We start from the raw sequence: 17,578 nt of genomic DNA, 5'->3' as shown, positions 1-17,578 counted from the left end.
TCCCTCTTCTTCCAGGGAGGTCAGACTTTTTCTCTTAAGGCCTTCACCTGATTGGAAGCATTATGGAGCATCATCTGCTGTACTCAAGGTCTACTGCTTTAAGTGTTAATCTCATCTAAAAATACCTTCACAGGAACATCTAGAATAATGTTTGACTGTATTTCTGGGTGCCGTGACCGAGCCAAATTGATACAGAGCACTCAGCCCCACACTGGCCGGCATGCCAGCCCAGGGATGCTTGTGCACCCTTTGCCCCGAAGCCTCACCAGAAAGTGCTTGGAACCTTGGGATCTCACTGTAGCTCCCGGCCAGGTGTCTCTACTACCAGGAACAGCAGATGTATCTGCTTCCACCCAGCTGTCCTATATATAGCATAGGGTGGAGGTCAGCATTCTCTTGGGCTCCTAGAGCAGGCAGCGCTAGAACTCTGTAGAACCCACCAGGGCAATGCCCTGTGCCCTGGACATGCTGAAAGGACCTGGTGTTATGCCAACTCCAGGGACAGATCCTGCCCGTCCTCGTCCTGAAAGGTCTGTGACCTGGGCCTCAGCTCACCTGGTGCACCCGTAGTAGGAGCACAGTAGATGCCTGCCCTGGAGCAGGCCAGTCCCTTCTACCAAACACCCCAAAAGACTGACACGGGGCCACATTTCTCTTATGCTTTATAATAACCAGAAACTAAAACCATCACAATGCTTCTGGGACAGCCCATTCCAAATAGTCCCAGAGGCTGTGTCAAGAACAACCTAAGCTACTAACATTCAAACTTGGGAACTGCACACCCTCACTCATCTCTTCTCCTCTCAGCCTTTCTGCATTATAAATCTTCATCGTCAAAGGTCTCCGTGCACCTCAGCATGAGCATCTCATCGTCACTGGGAAGGGCTGCTTCCTGCAAAACACCGTGGGAAGAGGTTTCCTTTTACCCAAGGGCTTTAGGCCCCAGGCAGATAGGAAGGCCCCCGAATCCGGGGCATGCCCGCCTCCCCCGTCTCTACCCCACATCTCTTCAGCTGCACTTTCACCTCCAGCTTTGGCCAGGAAGTAAGGACATAGGAGAAGGTCCCACTTCCATTTCACTCAACTCAACACTCTGTGACCTCTAGAAATGATATAGTAGAACTACTTTCTTTCCTATCCTGGGAATTTCCAGGATCCCATAAGAAAGACAGGGGAAATCTTAAAGCTTTACCCAAGTGCCCAATAGAAGGTGGTGAACGACACCATGGTACACCCACCAATGGAACACCATGCGGCTGTTTTTTTTAATAAAAGGAGATAACTATCTGTGGGATATATTTTTTAAAAAGTGCAAAGTGAAAAGCAATGTGTCTAGTAGGCTACTATTTGTAGTTGAAAAAATATGTAAATATCTGTAGAGTATCCTTGGATGAGTGTACAAGAGACTGGTCATGGCAGTTGCCTCTGCGGAGGGTACCAGGTAGCAAGCCAGGGACGCTGGCAGGAGAGACACTGTTTCCACTGTTATCTTCTGAAAAGTTTTGAATTTTATGCCATATACATGGGGTACCTAATAGGAGACAATTTTTTAAGAAGTAGCACTACGTTTGCTTAGCAAGGATTTCTCATTCCATTTAAAATGACCCCGGCCAACCTCTTAGGGGTCTCCATTACCTCTCCCCCTAAAGGTACGGTCCTGGGTTTTTGCACTTTCTGTCTGTCCCCACCCCAACAGAAAATGACCCCTGAAATCCGTTATCCCTGCAGATCGGGGTTGATCGCAGTGGGCCCCAGGCAGCATCCCTAACCCCAGTCAACCATCTAACGAATGTGGGACCTGGTCCCAAGGTGGAGGGATGGCCTCTGCAGGCCAGGCCTTTCATGCTTCTGCAGGCTTTCCCGATGGGGGGGGAGGGGGGAAAGGGAGTCAGAGAGTGTCAGGTCAGGTGGAGGCCAGGACAATCACGTGGGCCCCTTGTTCAGGGAGAAGACAATGGCAAAGATAGAGACAAGAATGAAATTTCCTGTACAGTGGTAAAGTCTGGAGAGTGGGGGATGAAATTTCCCTCTTTACAACAGAACCTATCAAAGCCCAAGGCCTCCTGCCCCAGGGCCACTTGGACAGCTTGTTCAAAATACAGATTCCTGGGCCCCACTCTCACGACCCTCAATGGGAATCTTGAGGCACCAGGAACCTGGATTTCTAATTGGCACCAAGGTGGTTCTTTGGGGCTTTGCTCTATATGGACACTCTAATCTTTGCTTGTTCTCTCTTCTCTGCCATGCGTGGAGAAAGGAAGGAGGGAAGGCAGACTGTCCTTTTAATCTTCTCAAAGTCTCAGAAAAGCAGACTAATTTAACCATGTCCAATAGAAAGTGGGCACAGCTGCTCTAAGGAACGGTCGCCCAAAGATTGGTGGGAGTGGGGGACAAGCTGCAGGGAAGGACTCTTCACTCCAAGGGGGGGATTCAAAGTGGTCCCGGCAGGGGGAAATGAAGAATTAGTGAGAAAAGGGTCAAGTTATACCTCAGCCTACTGAACAGGTGTCCTAATTATTTTTAGACAAACATTTGCTATTGTTATAGTTTGCCTTTTAAAATAAACAGTTGTGTGTTTTGCTATATTAGTAGAGAAACTCCACGGCTATAAATCTGAAAGGGCCTGTCTCCTTGGTGGCTCAGGCATAAGCCACGCCCCCATGAAAGCTTCTAGGAATGGACCCCCGACCAAGACCCCCACTACTCACGTCACCATAAGTGGCACAGTCAGCTTTCTGGAAGCAGAAATTAATATCCTTCAAAAGCTGATGGTAAACATTACCCCGGGGTCTCAGAAGATGATGGAACAGCCCAGCCTTTTGGACAGATGTCATCATCGGTTCACACAACATTTACAAATGCCTGCTGAGAGCCAGGCCCCTGGGGTCAGGTCCCAGCTTCAAAGGGCTCCCAGCCCAGGTCTGCCCTGGAGGACATCCCTCTGTCTCTTTCCTCAGTTTCCCCAGACGTCTTCTATTCTACAGGATGCATCAGGCTGCAGTTGACCATCCACAGAGTAGGCCAGAGAGAATGAAAAGATGTCTCTGCCCAGTGGCCCCTCACGGTGTGATTGGGGTGAGGTCCCGCGAGGGCCCCCTCAAGAGCCCTTTTTGCCATCCTCAGGGAGGTGGGCAGAGGTCTCACCGCACTCTGCTCTGTCCTACCTGTTTTAACTGAGAGTTAACACAACGAAGTCCTTTAAAAAAATCGATGATCTGCATATAGAGCTGAAAGTTTTCCTCTGGATTTTCTGCGTTGCAGCTGGCAAACATTGAACTGACAACAGAAAGAAGGGAGAAATAGCAAGTATTCAGGATCTTAATCTTTCACCTTCACTTCCCCTCGCCTCTAAAATATCTGGATATAGTGTGAAGCAAGCACTTTAAAATTCTCCAACAGCCCAGACCTCTTCTTGAAAGATTTCCATTGCCTCTGCTCAAACGTCATGTCTGGATCCCTCTGGAAAAATCGAGATTATGGTGAGACTGGCTCTTGTTCCCTAATTTAGTATTCTGAGCTGTGGCCTCTGGAAAAAGGGAACAAGATTTCCTCTAGCCCTCGGAGTCAACCCCCTACAGTGATCCCTTATGGTTCTGGTTCCACCTGCGGCTGCTGAGGCCACTCAGGACAGACATTGCACATTTTGAGTTCAATCCCCTAAGATGCCCCTGCTCAGTAAGCCTAACGTGGAACTCAAGCCCTGGTGCGGAAAGGAGGCCTGTTTTCTTCCTGGGACAAGGGGAAATCTCCGTGTGACTGGGGTCTTAGGGCACAGCGGCCGTGAGCTGTGCAGGACAGCCAGCGTTTTGACCTCATCCTCCTGGGAGGAGGTCCCACAGTCAGCTTAGGAACCCTCTGGCAGCAACCCCTGCCTTTTCTAGGGAAAGGAGAAAAAACCATTTTTAATAGGTTGTTTTTTTGTTCTATGAGCAGGGTAAGGAGTTCTAAATACTGCTTGGCAAGTACACTTTGGCAGCTTCTCGGCAAAGTTGTCTTTGCAGCCCAAGCCTAGCACCGAAATAGGAATGTCTGCCTCCAGTCTGTTTCAGCAAAATGAAACCCTGCACTCAGTTTTGGAGAAGACAAAGCAATCCCATCTTTCCCCCAGTCTGTCGAGGCCGGTGGAGCAGGAGGAAGGGAGGAACAAATGCTGATGTCTGGTTTGCCTGAAGCTCTGCCAAGGGCCAGTCAGCTGTGGCCCAAGGCCTCTCGGCAACCGGGAGCCCAGGCTACCATCCAGAGGACAATGGAGATACTCACTGGGCTCACGAGGACGAATGTCACCCTCATTTCCAAGGCAGAAAAACTAAATGTCCAGCCTTTTTTAATTGTGACATGAGCATAGGTATCAGAAGGACCTGTCCCTTCAGGCATAAGACCACAGCTTTTCAAGCAAAGCAGCCAGGGAATTTCAGTCCTAAACTAGTTCCCTCTCAGAAAATGCCCCTTAGGGACAGAGTCAGTCAAATTCCTTCTTGTTTTAAAATTTTCCCAGATCCTATTCTGTGTCTTCCTACTTCCTGGGACCAGCCATCCCCTTCTTCCCTCCCGCCACATCCCCTGCCATCAGCACCGTGAACGGCAGCTTCCCCCTCTGCACAGCTCAGAGACTCCCCCAGGCCCAGGGCACAGGCCAGTTTCCATGTTGGCCCGGTTCTCCATGCCTCGGAGCTCCTGCCCACTTCTCCGAGATCGACGGCTGTGACCCACCCACAGGCTGCCCGACTCTAGGCTGAATGTTTGTGTCCCCCGAAAACTCTTCTGCTGAAACCCCCAAGGTGATGGTATTAGGAAGTGAGGCCCTCATGCATGGGATTAGTGCCCTTATAAAAGAGACTCCAGAGAGATTCCTTGTCCCTTCCACCATGCGAGGTTATATCCAGAATATGCCATCTGAGAGGAAGCAGGCCCCTGAGAGACTCTGAATCTGCTGGCACCTTAATCTTGGCCTTGTCAGCCTTCAGAACCATGAGAGAGAAATTTCTGTTGTTTATAGGCCACCCAGTCTGATATGTAGTATCAGAGTGGACTTAGAGCAGGGAGATAGCAGGCCCAGCAGGGATGAGCAGGACTAAGACACACTGAGAAAGCAGCCAGAAGCCTTTCCACACACTGGAGCTGATAACCTGGTGTGTCCCAGCCCCACGCCAGGATGGAAGAATTATTATCTTTTTTAATTTAAATTTTTTATAGATTTAGGGGGTATAAGTACAGTTTTGTTTCATGGGTACATTGGGTAATGGTGAAGTCTGGACTTTCTGTGTAACCCTCACCTGATTAGCGTACGTAGTGCCCATTAGGTCGTTTCTCATCCCACGCCCCTATCCACCTTCCCACGCTCCCACTCTCCCACTCTCCCGCCCTTCCTTTCTACTCCAAGGATCCCCCAGATGATGACATGCCCAGGACAATCCTAGAACCAGCCCACTTCCAAGCACAGAGAAAAGTGGATCCCCAAGAACATCCACTGAATTGTGCACCCATCTGGGAGCTGTGGAGGAGAGGCTCCTAGACACCCCACCAGGGGCGCACATGCACTCACACATAACACACACACTCGCATACTCACACACTCGTACACACTTCTCACACCCTCTTCCTCACCTGGAGCTGGATGTACTTGGAGCCTCACTTTTGTCCAGGAAACTTGCCACATCGAAGGCATCTTCAAAAAGGATCTGAAAGAAAGCACAGAATTGCACGTGTCAGAAATAGTAGTCTGACATTTGCTCTCGGCTGCTGGGGAGAGAGGACTGGGAAGGCAGAGGGCATGCATGCCCGAGCCGAGACCCCAGCCCAGGGTCTCTGCTTGGAGATCTTCCCAGTGTCTAGATTTCCCAGGACAAACTGCCAACCCCAGAGGTGGCTGAGAGGGAAAGGAAGCTCTGGGGACTGTGTCTCCTCTTGCTAAAGCTCAGGCAAGATGTAACAGGCCAGAGCCTCAGTTTATAGCTGGGAAAGGCCCATCTAAACCTCCCAGCATGGAGAGACTATTTGAGCCCAGGATTGACATTCTAGCAGCCAGAGCAGCTAAGTCCAGAGGTTCAGGAAGGCTCTGGGTTAGGCTTCAGGAGGGCTGATTCCCTGCCAGTCACTAGCTGTGTGACATGGAACAAGTGACTTCATCTCTCGAATCCTCTTCTATAAAGCAGAAATCACAGCAGTGCCTGCTCAGAGGGCTGCGGCAAGAATTAAGTAAGACAATATATGTGAACCACTTGGCACATAATAATGACTAAATATGTTAGCCAATATCGAACATTATCTGCTCTAGAAAAGAAATACACATTCATTGTAGAAATTCTGGGAAATAGAAACAGATAAAGCAAGTAAGAATCACTGAGAAACAATGAGATAGCCATTGTTGACACATTGATCTATTTCCCCCTCCAGTCACTTCCCCAGGCATATTTGATCATATATTTCCAAATTTGGAATCTTGCTATTTAGGCAGTTTTTCATTCTGCTTTTCCCTAATTTGTTAAAGAATATTAAATATGCTAAAGAAACATGATTTACACTTATGAGTGCCAGGTTTAGCAAATACAAGTTAACTTTGAATTTCAGATAAAGAATGAATAATTTTTAAACATAAGAATGTTCCAAACATTGCCTGGGACACTTTTGTATTAAAAATTCAACTGGGCATGCTTTTTACTTAATCTGATAGCCCATTTATATCGGCGGTTGTTTCGAGGAGAGGTGAGGGAGTTCTCTGGCCCTGAGTTGGCGGGTACTGGCAGGTACTGCCAGGGTCTCACCTCACCCCCTCTGGGACACACTGCTCTTCCCCAGAGGGCTGCTGTCTGCCCTTTTTGTCTTCTTTCAATTTGTTTCCCCAGAACTGAATCCCTTGGGACTCTGGTCCTCCTCCTAGTTTTCTGAACATTTTCTGGTGTCCTTCTACTTGATACCTCTTTGGTCACTTCAAAGATAATCAGGAAAGGGGCCAAGGAAAGGCCTCTGCTCGCGGGTCCATCAGCCCAGAAGCCTGTCAGCTCCACATTCCTCCCCCGCAGGCCTGAGACAGGGACCCAGGACCTAATTCCTGTCCTCAACCAATCAGCCCACCAAAGTTGTAAACCACACATTGTCTTCCCACATGCAAACCCCTCTCACAAGCCAGCCTGGGAGGGGAACCGTAGGCCAGGCTCTGTGGCCCTTCTGGAGTGGCCACAACATCTACTGGGCCTTGCCTCTTAGAACTGAAACAGAACTGTCCGGTGCCTTCCGGGCACACCTGATCCTGAGTCCAGGTGCTGGCCTCTAACACAACTGTTCCACAGTAGAACCTCTACAGGTGGACCAGGAGCTACAGCGGGTTCACTGAAGCTGACTTAGAAGCCACAGCAGGAGTAACTGTGGCCTTGTCTCTGCCTGAGGCATGAGCATTCTCTGTTCCGCTTACCTTATCACCCAGCCCTGGCTTGCCCCAAACGTGGGCACGGCAGTGCAGGCGGAGCCCTGCTCCTGGGCACAGCTGAGGGAATCTGCTGCCAGCTTCCCTTAACACCAGAACATCAGCCTACAGCCCTCCCTGAAAAAAGTCCAGACAAGCTGTTTCCATGATTTGGGGACATTAGTTTCTGCCTGTTTTCTCTTTGGATTTGCTCTTCTTTGAGAAAGCGTTCACACTGGCAGATGCTCACACAGTCAAAATTTGACGGAATTGCTCAGGCATTTGGTATATGCAGTCATGTTCTGTTTAATGATGAGGATACATTCTGAGAAATGTGTCCTTACATAATTTTGTCATTGTGTGAATGTCCTGGAGTATACTAACACAAATCTAGATGGTATACATATTTTTATGTATATTTTTATATGGAAATGAAATGTCCCAGCTCCATTACTCAATAGTAATCATTTCCTCTATTTGATCTCCAATGCCAGTGTCAAGTGCCATGTATCAGGTTTCTACGTAGGCCCATTATAAGCTCATGGGGCCACCATTGTATGTGTGACCCATCACTAAAACATTGCTATGCAGCACATGACTGTATTTTCCTTTTGTCTTCTTTGTGTGAGACTCCAGGGCTAGGCACTCTGGGGCTGTAAAGACACCTGGCCTGGCCACCCTTTCACACGTGCCTTCTCTACGAGGTCTTTGGCTACCGGTCGTCTGGCTGTGCCTGAACCATTGTGGAGGAGAACGCGTATCTTCTCATGGTGGACCCAACAGTAGAGGAAAAACAGATCAGAAACCACAGTCTGGTGGACTGATGACTGCGTGGGGGAGGGGCTAAGGCAGTAGCTGATGGACCGGTGCACATCTGCGCTGAGATTTCCCTCCAATTACACTCACGTGCATCAGCCACCTGGGGTGCTTGTTAAAAACGCAGATCCTGAGGCCCCACCCTCAGGGACTCTTGATTCCGTGGGTCTGAGGTAGGAGCCAGGCACCTGCCTTTTTACTGAATTCCATAGGTGATTCAGTTGAGAAGCATCAGGGGAGATAATGGAGGGTTGACCATCAACAGGTGAGTAAAAGGCAGAGTGATGTGAGAAAAATACGTGATGAAAGAGATACAATCCCTGAAGCAGAAACTGGGTGTCCTGTGCAAGTCACACTGCTTGCTAGGCCTATAAACTGGAAGGACAGGACTGGGTGACATCTCTGCTGTTCTCCAAGCTTGGGCCTGATAGCCGTGGAACCTTCCAGAAGGGTGGGGGCATTCCAGGGTGTACTTCCCCCCCAGGGACAGAGGCATTCGGAAGCTCTCCGGCTCTGAGACTCCACAGAGAGACAGCGGGAGACTAGCATGGCCATCTCCTCAAAGGGACCACCCACCGAGGGGCATTTGCAAAGTCAGGGCAAGGAGGTGGCATTTACTAGGTGGAGGCCATGGCTGCTAAATGTTTTAGAAAGCGCAAGAGGTGCAGACAGCAAAGAATTGCCTGCCCTGGCGCTACAGAGGCGAGGGCAGCCTCGGCCTATGTAGCAGCAGCAATCGTTTGAGGCTCCCCTAATTCCGCATGAGCAGCAGCGGGCCCCACTTTTATCTCACTGCAGGGTGACTGCCAGCGCCACCTGATGTTCTGCCTTGCAGACCATGGCCGTGCTAACCAGTGTCCTCAAACTGGTTGTGGAGCAATGCATTACAGACACTGTCGTCGCCTCCTCTTCACTGAGTGGTCGCAGTACTCTTGGGGGTGGGAACTGACCGCCTTGCAGGGACTGGACCTGATTGGTCCATATGTGAGCCTCTCTCAGCTGCCGGTCATTGGTTCATAAGCTGGCAATCTGGCCAGTTCTGGCCAATGAGAGGGAAGGAGGGAGACGGTGGAAGTTTCTGGAAAAGGTTTTCCTTGGCCCTGAAGAAAGAGCTTTCACAGGCAATCGTTCTTTGTGCTATGTCAAGGCGGAAGAATGATGAGTCTGTTGCTCCAGCTGCCCTTCCGCAGCCACAGCGGTGGGGACTAGAGAGAGGGGAGGCGGGGAAGGATGGGCAGAGGGAAGGGGGGAGCCCCAGAGGGGCCTCGCGGACTGCTGGGCCCTGCCCTGGACCTCCCCGCTGTGAGCGCTACATGGCTTCAGGGTTTAACAACCGAGTCACTGGCTGCCAAAAGAGTGCGACTGAGACAGCCTTCTAAGGCTTCTCTTCGCTGATACCCACGGCAAGGCCAGGAAACTAACAGGAGAAAAAGAAACGCCGTTCCGCGGTCATGAGATCACGTTGAGAACAGCGGAAAGCTGTGGGGGCCGGAACCCAAACAGCCCCTCGGATGCCAACCGCCAAGCCCCGGTCCCCAGGCTGGCGGGAGAGTGCTTCCCGCGCCCTCCGGGCCACCCCGCGGGCCTGCTCACCTCCTCGGGCGTGGACACCAGCGAGTAGCTGGCGCCTTGGCTGTCGACCCCGCTGTCCTTCACGCTGCCCTCGGGACAGGCTGGCTCCCGGGCGGCCCTGGCCCGCCTCTGCGCCCAGGCCTGCAGGAGGCTGGTCTTCCTGTCCTCAGAGAGGTTCTGCCACAGGTGGGAGATGGCCGCGGAGACGATGGGCAGCGTCACCTCCTGCGAGGAGACTATACCGTTGCCAGTGAGAAGGTCCATCGTCTGCTTGTAAAAGCTGAGATACCTGGAACAGAAGTGGCGCCCTGTCTCAGGCCTGCAGCTCGTGGCCGAGGCCCCCTCCCGCAGCCATCGCCTCTGAATTCCGCTCCCGGCCGAGGCCACGGCGCCTTGCGTTCCCCGGGGCTTGGCCTTACTGATCTGCACGCCCCTGACCCTTAGGGAGCAGAGCCGTCTTGGGAGCCATGAAGGACATAGATCTGGGCTTTTGAGGCCCCTCCCCAAGTCCTGCCGGTGCCCGGAAACGTGAAGCTCTCTGCCCTTATGGAAGAGGAGAGGTGTGGCCGGCTCACGTCTCATCCCGTGGGAAAATTCCTTAAAATTCTGAGCCCACGAATGTGCAGGTATGCTGACTCCTGGTTTTGATTTAAAAATTAAATTTGGGGCCTGCAAGTTGTGCCTTCAGCTGTGGAGTGAGCTTCCTCCCAGTGGGCCGACACCTCTGGAAGCTACCTTGGCGGCCGAGGGGGCGTGAGTCTGTGGAGGAGGCAGGGCCGGGGGCGTCGCGCACCGTCCGTGTTACCGTGAGACCCGCGCAGACGTGTGCAGAGTGGTGTGGGGGTGGTGGGGGAGGTCAGGGGGAGAGATTTAGCTCTCATAATCACCCTAACTCGCCCAGGCACCCCAAATAAACGCCCAGTTTAAGTAAAAACAGCGAATGAGCTGTACAAATGTAGCTTCGAGATTATTTCTCTAGCACCTCTACCAATCTCATCCCCAAACCCCTCCTATAGGAAAATTCTGGAGTTTCCATTCAGGGCCTGGTCTGAGTCATGCCTAGAGGCTGCAGCATACCCCAGCTGGAATCTCTGTCCCCTTCCCCACAGAAGGGAGCTCCCCACCCAGCTGTTCACACCGTTCAAATTCCATGAGGTCTGGTGACAGAGTGCCTGGAGAGTGTAAGAGCTCTACTTTTTTCTCCTCTTCCTCCTCCTCTTCTTCCTCTTCCTCTTCCTCCTCTTCTTCCTCTTCCTCTTCCTCCTCCTCCACCTCCACCTCCATCCCCTCCTCCTCCACCTCCACCTCCACCTCCACCCCCTCCTCCTCCTCTTCCTGGTCTTCTTCTTCCTCCTCCTCCTCTTCCTCCTCCTGGGCATCCTTCCCCCCAGCCTCAGTTGGGCACCAGGGGGAAGAGCCATTCTGAGGAAGCCAATTTGAGAACAGGCTGAGGGGGAGAAAACAGAAACAATACTTAATATCTCTCATGAACGTGGACACAAACTCAATGCACTTTTAGCAATTATATATAATCCAACTATATATATATATATATATATCAAAAAAGGTTAACACATTGTGACTAAGTAGGCTTTATCCTAGAAATACAAGGGCTGGTTCAACTTTTGAAAATCAATCAGGGCCAGGCGCGGTGGCTCACGCCTGTAATCCTAGCACTCTGGGAGGCCGAGGTGGGCGGATCGTTTGAGCTCAGGAGTTCGAGACCAGCCTGAGCAAGAGCGAGACCCCATCTCTACTAAAAATAGAAAGAAATTATATAGACAGCTAAAAATATATATAGAAAAAATTAGCCGGGCATGGTCACACATGCCTGTAGTCCCAGCTACTCGGGAGGCTGAGACAGGAGGATTCCCTGAGCTCAGGAGTTTGAGGTTGCTGTGAGCTAGGCTGACGCCATGGCACTCACTCTAGCCTGGGCAACAGAGTGAGACTCTGTCTCAAAAAAAAAAAAGAAAATTAATCAGTGTGATTCACCATATTAACAGACTAAAGAAGAAAACCCGTATGATCTCAATAGATGCAGAAAAAACAACTGACAAAATCAACACTCATTCATGATAAAAACTTGCAGCAAATTAAGAATGGAAACTTTCTTGATCTGATAAAGGGTATCTGCAAAAACTCCTATAGCTGCTATAACATCATACTTAATTGTAAAAGACTGTTTCCCCCTAAGATCAGGAATAAGACAAGGATGTGCACCCTTACCACTTTTATTCCAAATCATACTGGAGCTTTTAGCCAGTCTAATAAAGTCAGAAAAAGAAATAAAAGGTATACAGATTGGAATGGAAGAAGTAAAATTTGTCTTCATTTGCAGACCATGTAATTATCTATGTAGAAAATCTCAAAGAATCCACAAACGTGACTAGAACTAAGAAGGGAACTCAGCAAGGTTGAAGATATAAGGTCAATGTATAAAAATCAATAGCATTTCTATATATTAGCAATGAACAATTGAAAATGGAAATTTTAAAAAGTGTCATTACAATAGTACCAAAAACCATGAAATACTTAGGTTTGCACCAAAAGCTCAATCTACTAAAAAAAGGATAAATTGGACTCATTAAAATTAAAAAATTCTGCTCTTCAAAAGACACTTTTAAGAGAATGAAAGAACATGACACAATTTGGAAAGTTAGGAATCCTGGTTATATTATATATAGACACATATTACATATATATATATATAATTGGATTATATATTGTTGCTAACATTGTGTTTAACAATTGATTATACCTATAGGAATAATCCTCAAGGTATCATGTTGAATTAAAAAAGCAAGCTCACCAGAAAAAAAACACAGGAAGATTCTTTTTAAAAAAAAAAAAAACTCTCAGAGCAGAGAAAAAGTCTAAGTATTTCCCCAGAACTCAGGTGCCATAGTAGATTGATACATTAGACTTCAATTTTGCATGACAAAAGCAAAAAACATAAAAAAGCAAAACCAAAATTATAAATGACCAAAGGAAAATTTTTTGCAAGTCATGTAATAAAGAGCTAATTTCTCAGTATGTATAAAGAGCTTGCACAATTAAATAAGAAAAAGATCACCAGCCCAACAGGAAAATGAGCAAAGAATAGGTACAGATGGTTCCCAGTAAGGGAAATACAAATGATCTTGAATAAAGGCACTTAAAGTTCATTTGTATTTAATTAATGAATTAATATATAATAATTATAAAATATAGTTAATCTAGTCTTATGCTGGTGCCACAGTTTTAATTGTTGTAGTCAAAGATCCTCCCTAATCATTATGATTTTAAAAGAAATTTAGCCATTTTTCTATGGGCAAGTGATACAAGTATTGAGAAGATTTTAGTATGTTAATAAAGTTCATATAGCAGTGTAGAAAAGATGGCTTATATAATAAATGGGATTGAGATCACTGGCTAACCATTTGGGAAAAGCAAATGTGGACTCCTACCTCACTGAGACCATCTCCCAGGCTGATTGTGAGGTAGGGCCCAGTCTGACTTTAAAAAAAAGGCTACAAATGCACCACCCCACACATTCAACACATCCACACACCACACCTGCCTCCTCCCCTCTGAGACCAAAATGGTGATCAAAGCTATCTGTATAACTATATATTTTCTTCTTGACACTTTTGTGAATTTTTTCACATTGTCTACAATTTGAGTTTTACTGACTTTTTTTTTATAATTTATTATTTTCCCCTGATTGTTTCCTTTAGGCTAGAATACACATTCATCGTTAAAAATTTTTGGAAAATATGGAAAACAGTGAGGAAGTTAAAAGTCATGAGAGACTCTACTGAAAACATTAGGAAACAGCATGGCCTCACTCAGGCAGGCTTTTGGTAGGCTCTGAATAGCAAGTAATTTGCAGTCCCCTTCTCAGATGTAACAAGATGGCTTGTTACTCTGTATGTCTCATCAGAGGCCAACCTGGATATACACCATGCTGCTCAAACTGGACATGCCTAGGGGCCCCCAGAGATGACAGGGGCGCGACCATTGCCTGCAACATCCAGGCTGCCGTGGAAGCAGCTCTGCATGATGAAGACGCAGTGCAGGGGTGAGGCCATCTTTTGACAGCAGAGCAAAGAATATACCCCCAGTCTACATAAAAAGTCCAGATAGTGTTAAGAGTTAAATATGAAACATGAGAGCATGAAAGTACAAGAACCATAGTTCTCAAATCAGTTTCTCTTTCACAGTTTGAACGTGACATTATTAATAATGTTCCCCCTTCAGTATCCGTGACACCTGGGTGTACTATGATTCCTTTTCTGCTCTGAAGTCTCATTTGGCTTTTCTTAGGTTCCCATGAGGCTTGGAAAGTAGGCTGAGATTTGTATTTTCCTTATTTTCATGTATATCCTCTAATAAAGCCGGTAGTTGAGGGTTTAAAAAAAAGATATATAGGAAAAGCCATAATACAATATGAACACTATGATCTCATTTCTCTCAAAACTGATGTCCAAAAATTTTTAAAAAACTGGATGGTTATTAAAAAACCTAGATGATATTTTTCAAAATTAACATTAATTTTCTTTGCGAGGTGAGATGATATCTATTTTTGGTCTCTTCTGTATTTTCTACATCAATAGTAAGCATGGATCGTTTTTATAATCAGGAAAAAATCCAATGCATGTTATTAGAATAAAAGAGAAAAGAATTATCTCCAGCACAAGATTTTTAAATGGGTGAGTGGCAGCCCAGATGGTTCTGCAGGCTGGAGGGTGAGCTGCCATCATATGACACCCATGGCTGTGGGCATGAGGCAGCCCTCCTGGGGCTGGGTCTTACCTCTCGTTTCCGGAGTACAGGCTGGCATATTCTTCCTTGACCTCCTCTAAGCTGCTTGCATTCCCATCCTCCAGGTTGAAGGATTCTATTGGGGAGTCACAAAGGGGAAAGTCAGGCCTCTGTAGAGTCTTCTCCACCTTTCTGGCCCAGGTGGGCCTTGGATGGGGCCCTGAACCCTCCCAGGGTCAGCATTAGGGAGGCCAGAGCCCAGTTTCCACATGTCCTTCTAGGTGTGAGGGGGGAGCACTGGGCTGGCCCAGTTCTCCTCTGGCCTCTGAAGATGAGGTCTGGTGCCTTCAGCAGCACCCCAGTGGGGAACTCATCAGAAATCAGTGACCCTGGCCTGTCCTGCCAGACTGCAAGCTCCTGAGGACAGGTGCGAGACTCTCAATCTTGGCCCATGTATGGTGTCTGGCACACAGTAGGCCTTCAGTAAATATTTGTTGACTCGGTGTAACCCATTCTCTCTGTTTTCAATGAAAAACCTGAACCAGCCTGTGAGGGAGAGGGAAGTGGCAGGTAGGGATCCGTTACCTTTCAGCTTCAGCAGATTATCCAGGGTTTGTTCCAGTTCCTGAATGTGATTCTTTGTCTTATTCAGAATCTGCCACTGAGGACAGAGAGACAACGCTGAAAAGCCAGCCTTTTGCTGCAGGCTGGTTTTGTAGACCCAGGACCCCCGTCCCTGGGCTGAGGCTGTGCTCTCTCAGATGCAAAGTCATGTCCTTTGACCTCGTCAGTAAAAAGGATGGGAAGTTTGTTCTGATGCCCAGAAGGCGTGACGTTTCCTTTGTATCCAAAAATGGTTTCTCACCGAAATGCCAAAATATTTGGAAACAATAAGCTTCATTCAGCAAAACTACTAGTGCCGTACAAAGGCAAATGACCACAAAGGGTGCTTGAAGGTGGAATAAACAGTGACTGAGGGGCACAGTCTGGACTAGCGGCAACCCCAGGCTTGCACAAAGGCACAGAGGTAGGCTTCAGTTCAGTTGTAACAATGTGCAACTGGCTAGTTAATATTAGCTGTGCTACTCACAATATTGTTTATTTGCTAAATGCACACACGCCAGATGATCTAAAAACTTATCAAATGCTCTGCCAATTTGAACTCTAAATTTCCCCCTTCCTTCTCCTTCCTTTCATTTCTTCTTCCTTCCCTCTTTCCTTTCTTGCTTCTCTCCTTCCTTCTTGTATGTAATATTATAGTCAAAATGGTAATTGCAAGATTATTCAAAAACAAGAAATGCTAAATGTCATTGGTTAGGCTGACTACCTATATCTGTCAGGGGTTATACACACTCCTCAGGTGTGCACAAGGGCAAAGCTGTGTGCTAAGCCCCAGGGACACAGAGTACATAAGACAGTCTCTGCTTTCAGGGTGCCAACGTTCTAACAGGGAAGAAAAGTGTGGAAACAACTCCTCATAACATAAGATAGAATTAAGTAACGGCTAACAAGGGCTAAAAGCAAAGGGTTGTGGAAATGTACAAGGGAGAGGGAATACTCCAAATGGAGGGATCCAGAAGATTCTGTGTAGCAGGACAGCTGAGCAGAGTGAGCCAAGCCAAGCTTTGAAGTGTGCCCAGAACCTCAAAGGCAGAGCTAACTGCTTGAGCAAAGACACAGAGGCTGGGAGAGGCAGGCCTTGTTCAGGGAACTGCCACAGGGAGATGTGGCCAGATTGTGGGAGGGGACCCCAAAGCAGCTAGGGGGTGGTACCCTGAGTTTTGCCATTCTAGATTCCCAGGGATTCTGGCTGGTGCCTAAAAAGGAGACTTGAGGGGAGCTGGAAGCACAGTGATCTGCCAACCCAAAGAAAGAGAAGGTGAAGGGAACAGCAGCTACATGAGGACACAGTCGATCGCAAGAACACTCTGAACAGTCCTTTCAGAGCACAGCGCCCCCAATGCTCCTGCACATTCTTCTTTGCTTAGTGCTGGGTTCATGATTATGCTGTTGAGTCAGCAAGGACTCAGAACTCAGGGCCAAGTGGTTTCCAGAATCTTTGGCTTGTTCTTAGGGTAAGAAGATGATTCTCTGGCTGCTATGGTCTGAATGTTTGTGTCCCCCCCCCAAATTTATATGTTGAAACCTAATTCCCGATGTGGTAATATTAAGAGGTGGGACCTTTGGGGAGGTGATTAAGTCATGGGGGCAGAGCCCTCATGAATGGGATTAGTGTCCTTATAAAAGAGGCCCAAGGAAACTTGTTTGCCCTTCCATCATTTGAGGACGCAGCAGAAGCCCTATCTCTGAACCAGACACCTAATCTGCTGGCACCTTGATCTTGGACTTTCCAGCCTCCAGAACTGTAAGCCAAAAATTTCTGTTGTTTTTAAGTTACCTGGTCTAAGGTATTTGTTGCCACCCAGCAGGGGTGGCAGGTCCAGGCCAGTCCCCACCTTGCAGCACAGTCCCGCCACATGTGGAAACGTCTCCTCCCCACACCCAGGTCCCCATACCTTTGAGGCTGTGAGATCAGAATGGGAGTAAACGGTCTCCCTGAGGTTGCTGAAGAGCCCTGCCAGAGTGGCTCGGTGGCGGGCCTGGGACAGGCGTCTTCGGGCCACCCTTGGCTCAAGTGCCTGTGGCTGTTCAGGTGGCCCAGGCATTGCTTTGTCACTGGGGTCACTGCCTTCTTCAGGGGTCGCCATTATAAGCTGCAATGTAATATGGATTTTTTTGCCCTAAATAATAAAAACACAATATTAAAGGGAAAGGAGGGCAGATTGAAGGAGACAGAAAGGAGGGACCTCTCCCAAGTAAAAGGTCCCAAACCAATGAATATCATCAATAACAGATACAAAATAAATCACTGATGACACAAAATCTGTTACTGAAGCTTGACCCCTAAAATCACAAGTCACCCTTGTTGGATTTACAGTTGAGGGGCACTGGGACTTACATCAGGAAGTTTCCAGCACATTGCAGATATTCACCAGACGCTTGTTAATTTCAAGTGTGGCCAAGGAGAACAGCCATACCCTGAGA

At 48.1% G+C, this 17,578-nt stretch overlaps 1 protein-coding gene across 2 annotated transcripts; it reads right to left on the bottom strand.

The window, feature by feature from the left end:
- Window positions 1-817: 817 nt before the first annotated feature.
- Window positions 818-17,241, bottom strand: STRA8 (stimulated by retinoic acid 8). Of its 2 annotated transcripts, XM_069462470.1 has the most exons (9): window positions 17,050-17,241; window positions 15,119-15,194; window positions 14,585-14,669; window positions 11,105-11,234; window positions 10,926-11,047; window positions 9,809-10,076; window positions 5,605-5,678; window positions 3,165-3,276; window positions 818-892 (listed from the first exon to the last, which is right to left on the bottom strand). In XM_069462470.1, the coding sequence occupies exons 1-9, from the start codon at window positions 17,239-17,241 to the stop codon at window positions 818-820; spliced, it is 1,134 nt and encodes a 377-aa protein (XP_069318571.1). The 2 variants fall into 2 exon arrangements, with proteins under 2 accessions (XP_069318571.1, XP_069318572.1); XM_069462471.1 differs by lacking the exon at window positions 10,926-11,047 and having other exon boundaries at window positions 11,193-11,234.
- Window positions 17,242-17,578: the final 337 nt, after the last annotated feature.

This window comes from Eulemur rufifrons, chromosome 29 (assembly GCF_041146395.1).
Source record: "Eulemur rufifrons isolate Redbay chromosome 29, OSU_ERuf_1, whole genome shotgun sequence".
Lineage (NCBI taxonomy): Eukaryota > Metazoa > Chordata > Mammalia > Primates > Lemuridae > Eulemur > Eulemur rufifrons.
This window is presented reverse-complemented; position numbering and strand designations above follow the sequence as displayed.

Bases quoted from the DNA above. Each gene is read 5' to 3' on its own strand.
- STRA8 (XM_069462470.1), bottom strand. From the start codon at position 17,241: ATGGCGACCCCTGAAGAAGGCAGTGACCCCAGTGACAAAGCAATGCCT. The intron at 15,195-17,049 runs GTATGGGGACCT...CTCTGTCCTCAG, and splicing joins CTGATCTCACAGCCTCAAAG to TGGCAGATTCTGAATAAGAC. The intron at 14,670-15,118 runs GTAACGGATCCC...ACTCCCCAATAG, and splicing joins TAATCTGCTGAAGCTGAAAG to AATCCTTCAACCTGGAGGAT.